Source organism: Artemia franciscana, unplaced genomic scaffold (assembly GCF_032884065.1).
Source record: "Artemia franciscana unplaced genomic scaffold, ASM3288406v1 Scaffold_1353, whole genome shotgun sequence".
Lineage (NCBI taxonomy): Eukaryota > Metazoa > Arthropoda > Branchiopoda > Anostraca > Artemiidae > Artemia > Artemia franciscana.
Window position 1 is genome coordinate 48384 of NW_027062800.1, and position 16551 is coordinate 64934.

The following is a 16551-nucleotide window of genomic DNA, read 5'->3' on the forward strand; positions in this document are numbered from 1 at the left end:
CCTTAAAGGTTGGCTTAGCTTTAGAAAAAAACAAAAATTGTATATAAAAAACGTATGCCTTATGAATTTATAACCAACATTTTTTGATCACTCGGTTGTTTTTTGTTCTTTGCCCTATTCTAAAAGTTATAATTTAAGTTCTTCTTGATTTTTTGTCATGTTGAGTAATTGTTATGTTTACCACCTTAAAAAAAAAGTTGAATCTGGTTTACAATATGGTCTTCCGAAATTGACTTCTAAAATGAACAAACGTGCCAAGAAGCAAAATATGGTACTAATAATACACATCCTGCATTTAATGGCAATTCTAAACAAATATAGTTACTGTACCTATTTTTATAACTACGAAAGGGATAGAAGATCCCCCCCCTCACAGGAAATTTGAAAAGAGTGGCCTAAAATATTCTTTTTGTGCTTCAATGTCCCCCGACGTTCGCCCTCCTCCCCTCCATGCGTTTTAAACATGTTTGCACGCATAACTTAAATTAGAGTCCAAGGTTTTAATGGGTATGAAATAAATTACTTTTGAAAAGATTATATTCATGGTATTGGTCTTAAACTGATGTTTCAAAGAAAAAACCTACCTTTTCAGTTTTATCAAAACTGAGAACTTAACATATAATCAATCAATCAATCAATCAATTAATTTATAACCCATCTACAAAAAAGAGGGCGGAACGCCATTAAGATGGAGTAATAAGAGAGAAAAAAAAGCTATAAATAAATACAAATCAACACAAACAAACAATTAAATAACTAATACTGACCATGGGTGAGACACTATCGACATAGAAGAACGAAAATCATGAAGCCTTTTATCAATAATAGATGTAGGAGAAACTAGGCGGAATTTGTTCATTAAGTGACTATTTCTAGTCCAAGGAGGGTAACTGAGAAGAAATTTAGCATAACGAAAATATACTCTACGAACAGATAGTTTCTGAGGTTCACTAAAAAACTGCCAAACCGGACAAAGAGAAAGGAGATGAGGTACAACTAGGCTATTATAAATTTTCGCAAGATTTAATTTATCAATGTGTTTAATATTAGATACAATTGAAGAATAAGCAATTCTCAGTTTTTTCTTCAAATTTTCAAGGGATAATTTCACAGTTTCTTTGATAGCTTTTCCAATAGGCATTCCAAGGTAAACTAATTTTCTAGAAAGGGGTACTTGAACATTAGCTAAAGATAAAAAAAATAGGGCCATTTTTCTTTTTAAAATTGAAAGCTACAACAGCAGTTTTTTTTCAAAATTGAAAGAAAGCCCAATATTTTTATATTCATTGTAAAGCTGATTAAACGCATTTTCACATCCACTAAAAGTACGGCTTAGATTCAAAATGTCATCTGCAAAAGTCATTAAAGACAAGTTAAATCCACGGTGAATACAACTAAAATTAACAGAATTTTGGGCATTTAAAACAGAGTTATTAAATAGGAAAGGTGAGGTAAGGCCACCTTGACGGACTCCTTTCAAAATATCAAAAAGGGAAGATCCCCCCCCCTTTAACTTCGCCTTAAGGTGATGGTACATATACAGAAGGCACTTTACTATACAAAAATTTACCCCTCTTTTATACGCTTCAAATAAAACTTGGGAAAAAATGCAAGAGTCAAAAGCACGAGCAACATCTAAAGCACAAAGGATAATATGGGATCTACTTCTTTCTGCATCAGCAAGAACATTCATTAAAGCAAAAAGGGCATGCTCCCGGCTAATACCTTTTTGGTAACCAAACTGGTGGGGTGGGACATAGCATTTAGAAACAATTTCATCCAAAATAACTGACTCAAACAATTTAAAAATAGTACAAGAAACTGTTATAGGTCGGAACAAATTACACGCAGTAAAATCCTTTTTGCCTTTTTTCGGGATAGGGGTTATTTGACCAACTGTAAATTGATAAAAAACAACTCCGTTTTCAATAGACATTTGAAAAAGTAGAGATAAATGATTAAAAAGAAGAGCACTTGCATAATCAAAATGTCTGGCAGTAATTGCATCTACTCCCGCGGAATTTCTTTTCTTTAATTTTTTACAATAAAACGATCCACCACTTCGCTTAATATAAATGTCGAAGGTTCGTGTTTTTTCAGACAAGCACTTAATTCTTTTTCAAATTTTAACTCAAGAGCAGGATCAGGAGAAGAAAACTCATGCTTATAATAATTTATCCACTCAGGCTCAGGAATATTATTTGCACTAATGTGTTCACAAGGGCGTTCAAATTTTTTCCAGAGCCTCGAAGGGTTCTCTGTAATTTTATGAGCGTTTTCCTCAATAAGATCAACCTTATAAAAATCAAGCACAAAAGAAGACTACAAAAAACCAGCAATAAACAATAATTAAGATCAAAACATTTTGATAAAAAAAATATTCGGCAATAAAATTACAGAAATATTGCTGCATAAATACGTCTCATATCTGTTCACAGAGTAAGTGGAGTGTTCAGCAGGAGTTAGCAATTAGCACTGTTTGATTTCTTTTTACTCCAACACAGAGTTCAAAAAGGGGAATCAAATTTTATCAAGTCTAAAAATTTAGATTCGTAAAATATTCAGTTTAAAACAGTCTAAATAGCAAAATTATGATATTTTCTCAATAGGATTTTTCCTTGGAATTAAATTAAGTTATATCTTAAAAGATAAATTAGTCGGAATTTCAGTTCAAATTAAATAATCTAGTTTAGTTTTAGTTTGATCAGCCTAGTTTAAAAATGCCCTAATCTGAGATCTAATGTCTATAAGAAAAATGCACTTATCTAAAATTTGAAAAAGTGGCTTGGATCGTTTTCCACTAATGGGACTAGAATTGTTCTCTTTCTGCAAATTAAAAATGGAACTGTTCCTATTTTTACAAATTTTAATAAGCAAAATGTGGTTCATCATGAATTTTGGCAAAAACACTCCAAAGTCATGGTCATATTCGAGATTCCCCTTTAAACCCCCAGTACTTCACCCCTTGTGCTCTAAAGAATACTAGTATTAGAAGGATCAGAGCGTGTATTTAACTTAATTACTAAATAATGAATTGTGAAAAAATACCTTTCCATCATCAGAACAAGTAGCCACATGTTCTCCTTTTTCATCAATTGATATTTGGTTGATAGGCCCTGCATGAACAGGGATAGAAGCAAGTGAATTGATGTTGCCAAGATGGTCAAACACCAGTGTTTTGCCTGACTTGAAACCAACACAAAGAAACTAGAAAGGTAAAGAAACAGCTAATACTAAGGTAAATATACAAGAATAAATATAGTATATATAAAATAATATATAATATTACGTATAATATTATATATATATATATATATATATATATATATATATATATATATATATATATATATATATATATATATATATACATTATCCATAATAGAACATATAAATAATAGTAGTTTGTAAAATATATTATATAAATACTTGTGGTAGTATAAAAATATACTACATCTTTTACAGAAAATTGTGTTTGAACAAACACAGAGAATCTTCTATGGAGACTACCAATACTACCACAGGACTGTCAAACCATTAAGCCACTAGAGATCATGGCACTGCTTCAAAATTGTCATGGCTTTTAGCTACCAGGGCCCAGTACACTGGCAAACACTTTTCCTTCATGCCACTTTATATATTCTTGCTTCATTTCCCCCTACAAGAACTCAGCATTGTAGTCGACCACCATCTATCCCATCCTGTTTACAGCTTCCATTTTGCTGCCTTTCTTATAATAAATCACCAGTTTTTTAGTCTTTTTTTTTCAGCTTCATACCAGTCCATTCTAGGACTTTAGCCTTTTTCTTGCCCCTAGAAAGCTGTTTAATACAACTGTTTGAGGAATACATAAAAAAGTAAACCTCATGAAATTTCCTCAGATTGACAAAGAATGAAAAATTATAAATAGAGTACAAGTACGCCTAGAATGGTCTATGAAGGAGGAGGTAGGGCACCAGGGCCGGATTTAAAGCTTTGACGCTGCTAGGTCAATGCGTTTTTGCGGCTCCATTTTTGCGAGATTCACGAGGGTTTTCCCGAACTCGTGAAAACGTAGCAACAATGAATATAAACAAATTTTTTATGCGTTTTTAGGAGTTTAATAAGTACCCCCCCCCCCCCCAAAAAAAAAAAGAGAGCTAATCAAGATTTCCCAGAGCTAACCCAGAGCAAGGGAGACTAGAACCGCCATTAAATTAACTAGTTAAGATAGACAACTTTTACCATAAGTGTGAAAATATATTCTCTGTGCATCCTTTTTTTTCCCAAAATTTGAAAGTGTTTGTTCTGTTATGTTTCTAATCCTTAGAAATCATTGCTTTCTTCTTTTTGCTGAATTACTTTTGCAATTTCATTTGTGTGTTTTGTATACTCATTGATTTTGAGAAAAATATAGCACAATTAAAATATGTTTTCTGTGAGTTCCTGGAAACATCTTTATGTGGAAGAAAATGAATGATAGAGTAACAGAGTTGATAGTTCATCTAGCAACTTAATTTTTCTAGCTATTCAACAATCTATTTCATATATGTTAAAATACCATGGAGTTGTTTAGCCATCTAAAAAATATTCTTACATAATACTGAATACGATACCAAATATGGTGTGGCATAATTGCTGCTAAATAACATTAAGTTTCTCAGCCATTTACAAAATAACAAACATCCAAGGATGTATCCAGGAGAGGGGAGAGGGTGTTTACTGGTTTTGGAACAACCAAAAATTTTGTCCAACTCATAGAAAAGTAATAAAAATACATATAAACGAATTTTTGATAAGTTTGTGTGTTCATTCCTGAATTCAGCCTTGACTAGCCAAATTTGATGTGGTCCTTTTTTCTATGCACTAACTTATTATTCTATAAAAATTTTTACCTTTGAGTGAACAGCCATACAAGTAGCTTGATCATTTTGTAGACAACTTCCTGTATCATTTGCTATTTTCTTACACTTTAACAATGGTTGAACATCACTTTACCTTCTTACTCTATACCTTTCTAATTCTTATTCTACCTTCTTATTCTATAAAAATGTTTACCTTTGAATGAACAGCCATACAAGTAGCTTGATCATTTTGTAGACAGCTTCCTACATCATTTGCTATTTTCTCATACTTTAATAATGGTTCAACATCACTTTGTTTCTCGTATTGAATTTCTTTCTCATCAAACGCGTCTGTTTCTCCTTTTTCCAATGAGCTCATATCTAACTCCTACAACTAAAAAATTTTTGGTCAGACTTCCATTTAAATAAAAAATGCTACTAATTATGCTACTTACGAAATAAAAGACAAGCTACCACATATCAGAATTATAAGTGAATGGTCGAAAAGGATCACTTTACAAGCCTTTTGACTAGCAAAAAGCTAGTATTGCAAACTTTGATTCACTCCTCCCCTAGCTTCCCCCCCAATAGCTAGGGCCTTTAACCCTTACAGGCACCACCACACGAATTCAAAGTCCCTAGAGTGCATAACTTTTTTGTGAGTATCAGAGAGAGTCCCCCCATGCCTTCCAAACAAAAGTTCCCTGGTATTTTTAACTTGATGGCCCAGTTTTGAGACAAAACAGAGTAGAACTACCAAGACTATGAATAAAAGTTGACATAATCTGAATAAGAACTACGGTAAGAGATCAACAAAGCCTCATTTTTGATGTTTTGAATCTTTCGGTCATGTTGATTTATGCTTCTGTTGTTTTTTTTTTTCAAGTATCCTCATTGTATTTGTTGTTATTTTTTGTAGTATTCGTTTTAGTTTTGGCTCTGAAGTGCAAATTTGGCTAATTAGAATTGTGATAGCCAGTTTTAGGAAATAAAACTGATATTATTGTATCCTATTGCTTGTCAGTAAAAAGTGTTAGTTCTTCTGTATATTATGTCATATGATAATTAAGCAAATAAGAATGTTTATTTTTATTCATCAGATAAACTTGGTCAACTGTCCAATTAGTTCTCCATACTATTTGGTGGCCCCTTTACACCCACTCAAGTTAAGGAAATACTTCTTCTCAAGGTTTATAAGTAACACGGCTAGAGTGACAGAAGGAATTTGTTGAGACATTAGAATCAATAAAGCCACAATTCAAACTGAAGAATGCATTACTAACATTGGCATAAGTTTGTCAAAATCCTGAGAGGGGGGAGGGCAAAGCTGCTACCAGTTTTCCCAGATCAATTATAAATGACAGTGAAAACTGAAAATGAGCCATATAGTAACAAAAAAGGTAAAGGTATACTAAAGAAAACTGACCCGTTACTGTGGATGCTTGAACTATGCAGACTTATCATAGTATTGACAAGATGTTTGGAAAAACTTGGTTCCAGTTGGCAGGGAGAGCAAACTGGGATTGGGGGGGGGGGCAAACTGAGATCTGGAAGAGACAGTTGCCCCCCTGGTCCATAGAAAACTACATCCCTGATTACTAAGACACGCAAAGACCAATAAACAGCTAATTCATCCAAAACCCCAGACAATGTTACAAGTGCCATAAACATGGCCAGCTTGTAATCAATTACTAGGATTAAGAAAGCTGTTCATATTTTCAGATAATAGTAATTCAAAACAGTGCGATCAAAATAAATAGAATCATTTAACAAAATGTGTTAACTGTTTGATTGAGCTGTGTAGCCTCCCATATGCTTTGGGGCTGAATGGCAGAAAATGTAATAGAGGGCATGTCAGTCCTCAAGCCACATCCTAGTTCAAGACCCTATAATAAAAAGCTTTGGGAATAAAGATTGTTAGGTTTGGGAAAAAGCTGTCCACAAAAGGTTATCTCCACCTATAGTTGCATTTAAGAAAACATTAGACAATCTCCAACTGTTTGCCTTCACCAATTATCAACCCATTAGCCTGCCAAACCTTGCAAATTCAACTGATACAATCCCTCAAATGTGAAGTTTGACAAAAAAAGCAAGAAAATGTAAAAATATATTGCAAAAAAAAAACACAATATAACAAGAGTGACTTTCAGCCAGCAGAAAAAGGAACCAAAAAGAAAAAAAGGTATTTCAGCGACGACATCGCCAAGCCGTCCTTGGAGGTTAAATCAACAAAGAAAAAAAGACTTATCTTTTGAAGTTAATATTAACAAAGCAGAAAAATATTTTCTTCTGTTTTCTTAATGCTCACTTTAAAAGGTTAGTTTTTTTGGTTTCCTTTTGTTGTTTGTTTTGTTTTGAACACTGAAGACAGCTTCACCGAGGTCCTTGATGAAATATATGTTTCCATTTTTTCCACTATAGTCCAGGAATTCAAGTTCGAGCTTGTATTCAGTCATCACGTATGAAACCAAGAAAGGAAAGGGTACAGTAAATGAAAAATAAAATCATATGGGTGAGAAAACGAGGATTTTTTCAGTCAGTAGCAAAATATGAAGACAAAAATCAAGCAAATATTTTGACAAGAATCTCTGCCAAGTTGCCTTCAGTACTAAAAAAAAGGAAAAAAAATTACAACAGCAAAATCTAACCTTTGAAGTGAGTTGGACAAGAGGAGAAAACAGTCTTTTCGTTCATATTAGAATGTATTTATGCAGTCATCAATATAGAGTGAATCTACAGGATAGTAAAATCCTTAATAACTCCAAGTCACAATTTAAGGAATAACCATAAATCAAATAATAATGAGTACCAAGCATACAAAGATCTGGACGCTGAAATTGAAATATTAAAGCTAGGAAACATAAAGATAACGCTATGCCCTCAGCCTACTATTCTTTGATTTCAATCAGGCCTTCTTTCAAGTGTGGCAAGATGGACTGTGGTATTTACTTTTTTTCAAAACGAGAATTTTTCTGCCCTTTTAAACTGAATACAACTTTTTGAATGCTGCAATTTGTTTTCAGTATTTCAGCTTACTCAAAACTATTTTTTAACTGATAAAATTGGAAACTTGAGACATAAAAGAAAAAAAGTGCAGTCTAAAACGGTCTATTTCAAATTTATATCCATTTTTAATTTATTATGTACCATTTTTTCCTTTGATTGTGAGTTGAAAGTATCTTAGTAGTCGCAGTAGTAGTAGTTATGTGTCTTGCTTCTTCTTTTAGCCATTTTTTGGCTTCTGAAATTCGTTTATGGCTTACTATTTGTTGATTCTGTCAAGTTTTTTTTTCTATTCAAATATTCAATTCAATTCAAATATTAAAGCTAAGAAACTTAAAAATACAGCTATGCCCTCAGCCTACTATTCTTTGATTTTAATCACGCCTTCTTTCAAGTATGGCGAGATGGACTGTGGTATATACTAGCGCACTACAATGTTCCTGAAAGTATTCAACATAATCAAAAACATATATACAACTACCATAGCTACGTTCAGACCCTAGAAGGCCAAACAGAAGAGTTTGCAACAATTATGGGTGTGCTGTAAGGTTATAATAATGATTTATAATAATACTAATAATAATAATTTATTCCAGAAAAAGCCCATGGGTCATAGGAAATTTATATAACAAAAAAATAACAACAAAATAACTAAAATGAATTAATACTATTTAAAGAAAACGCTCGTGATGTGCTGCTGCAATCCTGACAAACCTATTCTTTCTCTGCAGCTTCTGAAGCTCATTTTGCATCCCATACAGTCTCTACTGGTAAACAATCTAGTAGTAGCTTTAACATGAGCCCTTGTGTTGGGTTGTTGCCTCTGAATTATTTGTTGTTTTTTTTACTGTTTTTAATATTTGGTAAATGACAACTTCTACTTACTTAAGACACAACTGCCAGTCCATGGATTATTTTTTATGGTTGATTGTGTATGGCTATGCTGTTTGATCTATGTAATTGTATGGATGAGTAGGGTTAAGGCCTCATTCAAGTACTGATCTATATTAATTACTAATATAGGAAAACAGTCTTCCTTTTCTCCTTCTGTCTTTTTTTATGTTTTTGTGCTGTTGCATTGGTGATTCATTTTTTCATTGTTAACATTAACACCCTAGCTTATTCCAACAACCTGACCAAGCTAGCAGAAACCAAGTCCAGTCTACAGGGCCAATCCTTTAAACTTGAATATGCAAACAGCTTTAGCTGGAGAATAAATCCAAAGAAGATAAAAGTTACAAGCACCACAAAAGACCCAAACCTATCCCTCATTCATATTTTAGTAAGTGTTGAAGAAGTCAAACAGGTAACCATGTTCATATACCTAGATAGCCAATTATCATCAGACCATCAGAAAATACTTACCTTACCAAGGTAAGATAAGACTCATTTACAAGAAATGGCTATCTCAAGTCCATATGAGCTAAATTCACACTTCAGAGCCAAACTTAAAAAGAAACACAGCAAAAAAAAGAAGTACAAACTTGAACTTGAATATACATCAAACAGCTTTAGCATGAGAATAAATCCAAAGAAGATAAAAGTTACAAGCACCACAAAAGACCCAAACCTATCCCTCATTCATATTTTAGTAAGTGTTGAAGAAGTCAAACAGGTAACCATGTTCATATACCTAGATAGCCTATTATCATCAGACCATCAGAAAATACTTATCTTACCAAGGTAAGATAAGACTCATTTACAAGAAATGGCTATCTCAAGTCCATATGAGCTAAATTCACACTTCAGAGCCAAACTTAAAAAGAAACACAGCAAAAAAAAAGAAGTATAAGTGGTCGTAAAAAAAGATAAATACATTGGTCAACTCATCAAAAAGATTATTTGATTGCTTGTAAGGATTCTTTGACTCCTTATCTAGATAAGTAGGAAATCCAGTTTTTATTACTATTCAAACTTGACTTCTATTGATGTTTTCCCATGCCACATTTCTATTGATAAAGGTAACTGGATGGTTTCTCTTCCAAAGAACAGGTCTGTTTTAATGAAGTAAGATTATTTGAAATATTTGGTTGTAAGGTACATCTATATGCATAAGATGATATTGTTACCTCCAGTAATGGTGCATCACCATTAATGGTGCAAAAAACATTTATCCAAAAAGGATTTGATTTACATAGCCCTTAGTATGATACCCTATCACATCTATTAGAATGACACAATTTTAACATGAAACACTTTAACAAATTACTAAATTCAGAAACAGTTTACAATAGCATAGTGTCTGCTTAAACCTACTAAATAAACTGATTAAAATAACAGGGTGCACAAACCCATAACTGTCTAAGCCTGGAGTGTTCACGCACTCATTACAAGGAGTGTGTGTATAAACATCTACATTATGAGTAGTCCCCAAAGCCATGCCAAAAATAGCAGCCAAATAAGTGCACAAACCCATAACTGTCTAAGTCTGGAGTGTTCACACACTCATTACAAGGAGTGTGTGTATAAACATCTACATTATGAGTAGTCCCCAAAGTCATGCCAAAAATAGCAGCCAAATATACCATGCTAAAAATAGCAGCCCAAAGCCATGCCAAAAAATATTTCAGCAACCTGGTGCTGCAAAGGCTTCAGCATGCAACTATCATGGCCAGCAATGGTGGCCTGCCAGCAATTTTTAGTGCCAAATTACTTTCTGAGATTATTTTTTTTCAACTGAGAGGCAAATATAAGCAAAATTGACTATTTAGTGGTACAGACAAATTTTGGATTCCCTTTAAGATGTTTTTAAATTTACTTGTCTACTGTAGACTTTACATTATATTTAATTTAACTGCAATATATTTTCAAGTTAAAATAAATGTTGACTATTTCTGATATTCCTTGAAGTATATTACCTTATTTACAAATGCTTTCTTCTTTTGTTGAACACATATATTTGCTTTTTATACACATAAATGACTTCCCCACCTTTCCTAACACTTGCAACCAATAATGTAATAGCATATAATCATCCCTACATTTTGAACAAACTGTGCAACTTTATGTGTTGGCAATGTGGCTTCTGAAACTAGGACAATATTCATTTGGCTTTTCAGAAGTTCCAAGTCAAATAGCTATCTTCTAATTTTCTTGCAAAGTTGGGTAAAAATGGATATTGATCTAATTTTTATTACTGTAAAAAGGAGATTTTCTTGAAATAATTATTATCATCACAAGGACTCTTTAGCTTTTATATTGTCTGATTGTAAAATGTGACAGCAAGTTTTTATTGCAATGCCATTGAAGGAAAAACAGTAGTAAAAAATGAAAAAAAAAACAATGCTAAAAGGAAAAACAATGGTAGAAAAAAGTGGTCGTAACATGTTTTTTTCTGAGTATTGGAATAAAGGGAAGATGCCTCAAGGAACTGCCACATAGATACAGGGTAGTCAAAGATGTGGAGTGCAGGTTGCAAGACCAGGAAATCCTGACATAGAGTAAGACATACATATCAGATTCTCCCAAGGTTTTATAAATTAGCTATGGAGATATGGTACAAGAGAATCTACTTTAAATTTAATTTTAGAGTTTAAATAAAATGTAAAACTTTAAATTCCCAATTTTGCCACACAGTTTTTGTCAACTTAATTCTAAGTCTATTTAAGATTTCATTGTTGATCATTTGGATTAAAAGAATGTTTAGGAGAATTTAAGCTTGATATCTTGTCCTTATTTTGTCTACAGTTCAGTCATAATAATAAAGCTGAAAAGGAATTGCAAATCCCACAAAGTCTTTCTTAGAAGGAAGAAGGAATTATAATGGGAACTGATACCAATTCAAAATTCTCAAAAAGTAAGCAAACAAATGCTAAAAATCAAAAAAATGCTAATCAATCAAAGGCATACTGCTGATCAGCTTTCAGCAGCAGCAGGCCAAAGTGCAGCTACTCAGCATAATTGTATCCACTGCTGTAGATTTTAACTTAGGAAGGTTTGGTAAATAATAATGAGGATGATATTCCTGCTGAGCCTTAATAAGTGTCATAAACACCTGTTAACAGGTTTGTAGTGAGTAAGAAACAAAACAGTTAATTTTCTATGAAGCTTCATGTAATTTTTTTTTGCAGCAAAACTTTTCAAGGAGAATTATAGTGAAGCTTTAACCACTTTTAACCTTTTTAACTCTCTGATATCCAATAAACATATTTAGCTGTTATTAATTGGCTACAATTTTATCAACACTTTTTTATTGGTACTTCATCATTAGTTACTTATAAATTATTATTACCTTCTTAGAGTTGTTGGCAGTTTACTGAGACTTGGCAAAATTTAAATTCAGCTTGTAACAGTTTATTTGGATATTATAATCTTAAAATTTTGAGCATTTACACTAAGCAATGGTACATTCTTTTTTAAATACCCTTAAAATACATACTTAAAGACAAAACCTTGCTTTTAGGAGCATGTAACAGGTATGGGGCCTCAAAACAGGGAGTGTTGTATGACTCTGGAGCAAAGAACTCTGCACTTTTTTTTGAGTCAGTCAGTATTTTTAAGTTCCATAATCAGTAATATTAGGAAAAGTCTCCTAAATAGTCTCTTTGCTTATTCTGGTCATCTGTCAAACTGGAATAGTAATGCTAGCTTTCATTTCAAAATTTGCTTTTCTTTTGAGCCTTTCCTGTATTATCTGAAATGTGTTTGCACCCCTATCCAAAAATAATCTTGCCATTTTACTACTGCTTTGGTAAAACCAATGTCTGTAGTCCAAGACAACTGTATCTAGGATAAGATTGTATCAAAGAAGTGATACAATATAAGACCTTGCTAAGATTCAGAAAAATCATTTTGAATATTAGAGAGGAAAGGCTTCAAAAATTAAAACAACAGGTAGTTCAGACCAGTAATATAGTAAATAATTTACCACTGGCAAAAAAATTTCAATAACTTCTGGCAAACAAAATTTTCTAGTTTAGATCCACTTCTGGACTGCATGTCTTATAACAAAAATTTCTAGTATAGATCCACTTCTGGACTGCATGTCTTATGACAAAAAATTTCAACAGCTTCTGGCAAACAAAAATTTCTAGTTTAGATCAACTTCTGGACTGCATGTCTTATAACAAAATTATCACTTCATTACATTCTGAAATTTCTATTCATTAGATTATCAAGGCTGTTTCTAGTTTAAATGAAAAAATAATCAAATACCTAGGCAAAGCTGCTAGCTGAACACTAAAATTTGGTTGACTCTGCTGCTTGGATATTGACCTGTCACTGGTTTGTCTAAGGACTATATCATGCATCAGAAACCTTCTGAAATAACAGTCAAAACTGTTTGCTAGGCTGTTTTCAAAGGGAAAACCAGCAGAGCTATGTAAAGCAAGTATAGCCTATACATAGCAAGGGCTATGTATAACCAGCAGGGCTATGATCAAGGGATGAGTAGACTAGATTGCCCCATTAATCATCTCCATGAGAACAGCATAGGCTAGCTGACAGTTTTGACAATTATTTCAGATGTTAGAAAAAGTCAAATATAAACTTAAAATAGCATAGCAATTAAATTGTATTATCTTCTAACTGTTTATGGAAAATAAGTAGGCTACATAAAAGAATACAAACCAAACAAACCAGTAGGCTCTACGTATCATATCCAGCCTAGGGCTGTATTCAGGCATTATTAAGAGGGGATTAACTAGGTGTTGGGGTGGAAGCCACCCCAACAGCTAGTATATATATATATATATATATATATATATATATATATATATATATATATATATATATATATATATATGTATTCACAGGTGGGACATAAGGACACAACTACAATGGCGCATAACTAATATGGCACTTAACGACTTACGCGCGCGGGGGGGCCAGGGGGGCGCAAAGCGCCCCCACCAACTAGGTGTTGGGGTGGCGTGAAGCGCCATCCAGTATATATATATATATATATATATATATATATATATATATATATATATATATATATATATATATATATATATATATATATATATATATATATATATATATATATATATATATATATATATATATATATATATATATATATATATATATATATATATATATATATATATATATATATATATATATATATATATATATATATATATATATATATATATATATATATATATATATATATATATATATATATATATCATGAAAAGAGAAATCACCAATGCGACAGCACAAACATAAAAAAAGAAAAAAGAAAAAGGAGACACAGAAGGAGAAAAGGAAGACTGTTTTCCTAAATTAGTGATTAATATAGACCAGCACTTGAATGAGGCCTTAACCTACTATATATATATATATATATATATATATATATATATATATATATATATATATATATATATATATATATATATATATATATATATATATATATATATATATATATCGTAAAACTTTCGAATATACAACATTCTTGGCTTTCCCATTGTCTGTGCATATACGTACTTATGTACTTGTAATGACGTCATATTCAAACGCTCTTTTTACAAACAAACAAACATACATACACACAACTCGTTTTTATATAGATAGATAGATAGATAGATACAATAAAAATTAACTGCGTAAAACTTGCGAATATAGAACATTCTTTGCTGTCCAATTGTCGCTGCATATAAATAGATTGTCAGGTTTACAGACCCTCGAACATGCAACGTACAATTGTCCACGGGAAAAACAATCAGTATTAAGATCTATACCACATTTTTCTAATGATTGACCTTGAGCTTTGTTGATGGTGATTGCAAATGCTAATCGAATAGGGAATTGCAATCTTTTAAATTGAAAAGGCAGATCAGTTGGAATCATGGGAATGCGAGGAATAAGAACAGCCTCACCCTCAAAATTGTGCACTCATCCCAAATAATAAGTTTGCATTGCTGCAATACTTTACCCATCCCAGATGATTTGGAAATATTGCACCTGGGAGTTTCTGTAGAATGCAAATTCAGAGGCAATTTCAAAGCGGAATGAGTAGTTCTTCCACCAGGCAGCAATGTTGAGGCTATTCCGGACGACGCAATTGCCAACGCTATATCATTTTTTGATCGAATTGATGCCAGAATCAGTTTTATCACAAACGTTTTACCAGTACCTCCTGGCGCATCCAAAAAGAAAATTTCTCCAACGTTGTTATCGACACAATGCATTATCGTATCATAAATGTCTTTTTGTTCCGACGTTAACTTGGAAATGTTATTTTGTACATACGACAATAGATCACTCGTACTGTAACTTTGTTCACGATCCAATTCTACACATGTCGAAACAGCAGCGATACGGTTAGGTGTAGGCATTCCCAAATCCTGAAGAGGTTTGTTTGCCATACAAACGCACAAATCTTCTATAATAACTAAAGTGTAGTTATAAATTTCTGATGTAAAATCAAAAGTCATATCTGACGTCTCTAACCGTTTTCGATGGAGTATATCTTCGGACATTTTCGATTTATATGTTTCCCATAACTCTGTAGGAGCAGAAGGCGAGCAAGTTGTTAGTATGATTCCAAACAATGCACGAATTTGACTTGGAGTTGACGTTTCGCACGCGTCATTGAGGGAGTTATCCCAGTGTTGGTCATTTTCCAATAAATTCAGAGCTTGGCATGCACTACGGTAAGTGTCATGTATAGTACCGTTTGCAGTTCTCAAATACTCAAATGACGTCGGACCGAGTACATTCACCAAAAGCAGGCATAGAAAGCATTCATGTTGATTAGGGTGAACGGTGTAGAGTCTTTCTATCGTGGTATCTTTGAAGATGGTAGGTTGGCCGTCGAGTGACTTGCCCTGTTTTCGACGTTCAAATACTTTATTTTTAGTATTCCACGTGTAATACGAAGGCACTTCAGTATACAGCAGTTTTTTTGCAACAAAATCATTTTTGCCTAGCGAAAAGAAAGCAGTTAACTTTGTACCCGGTGGATTCAGGGCTCTTTGTCGCACATTGGATTCCGAAAAATAAACACGTTGACCATTCTGTAAATGTACCGCTAAGTGAACTACAGCTGGACTACGTTCATGTATCGGAAATAAAAGAATTCGCCAAACAGCTTCATTACTGCTTATGTATCTTCCAGCCTGATATTTACGATTTCGTCGAAATCTTTGATTTCGGACTGCAAGCCAAAAACTGCCATGTCACTGCCTTTGTTGATGTATTTACATATGTATTTGATTGCCTTTACGGAGTTACAGTATTCAACGTTTATATGTGCATTAAATGTTTTTGGTAATAATGGGGAATATGGAACAACCCACTGGTTATCTACTTCGATGGTGGTACCGTTACGCTTCTTTATTATTGCTGTTTTAACGCCGTCTTCAGTAGATCTTCTTCTATATTGTGGGTAACCATCATTGCCAGTAATTGTGTTAGGTACTAAAAGTCGAGGATATTGCTTTGTGCACCTTCCTTTGGCCATGCATTTGCGTTGCTCTGGTTGTTCCTCGACACGCCTTCGTAGACGGAAATTGCAAATTCCTAATAGGCATTATCTCTTGAAGCCGCAAGCCTGTTTTCACGTTGCTCTTGTGAATTCTCTGCACGTTTTCTGTTCTTACTTTCTCTATCAGCTGCAAGCCTGTTTACTTGCTGTTCTTGTGATTCCTCGGCACTATTTCTTTTCTTACTTTCTCTATCAGCAGCAAGTTTTTTGGCATACACTCTTTGAGCAGCTTCCTCGGCTGTTGCCATTGTAGGTTCTTCAGTCATTTTACATTTAAAAATT

General features: G+C 33.1%; 1 protein-coding gene across 8 annotated transcripts in view; it reads right to left on the reverse strand.

Moving 5' to 3' along the window:
- LOC136042483 (monocarboxylate transporter 14-like) overlaps positions 1-16551 on the reverse strand; it is a 66659-nt gene that overhangs the window by 45609 nt on the left and 4499 nt on the right. For 2 of the 8 annotated variants that reach the window (XM_065727441.1, XM_065727453.1), the window contains exons 2-3: positions 5038-5217; positions 3049-3207 (exon numbers count right to left, since the gene is read on the reverse strand). In XM_065727441.1, coding sequence (XP_065583513.1) covers positions 3049-3207; positions 5038-5202 — 324 coding nt within the window. In that variant the 5' untranslated portion in view covers positions 5203-5217. Of the gene's footprint in view, positions 1-3048; positions 3208-5037; positions 5218-8711; positions 9462-12693; positions 12742-12980; positions 13103-13394; positions 13505-14715; positions 14817-16551 lie in introns of those variants that run through there. The other 6 variants (XM_065727445.1, XM_065727442.1, XM_065727447.1 and 3 more) reach the window with 6 other exon arrangements.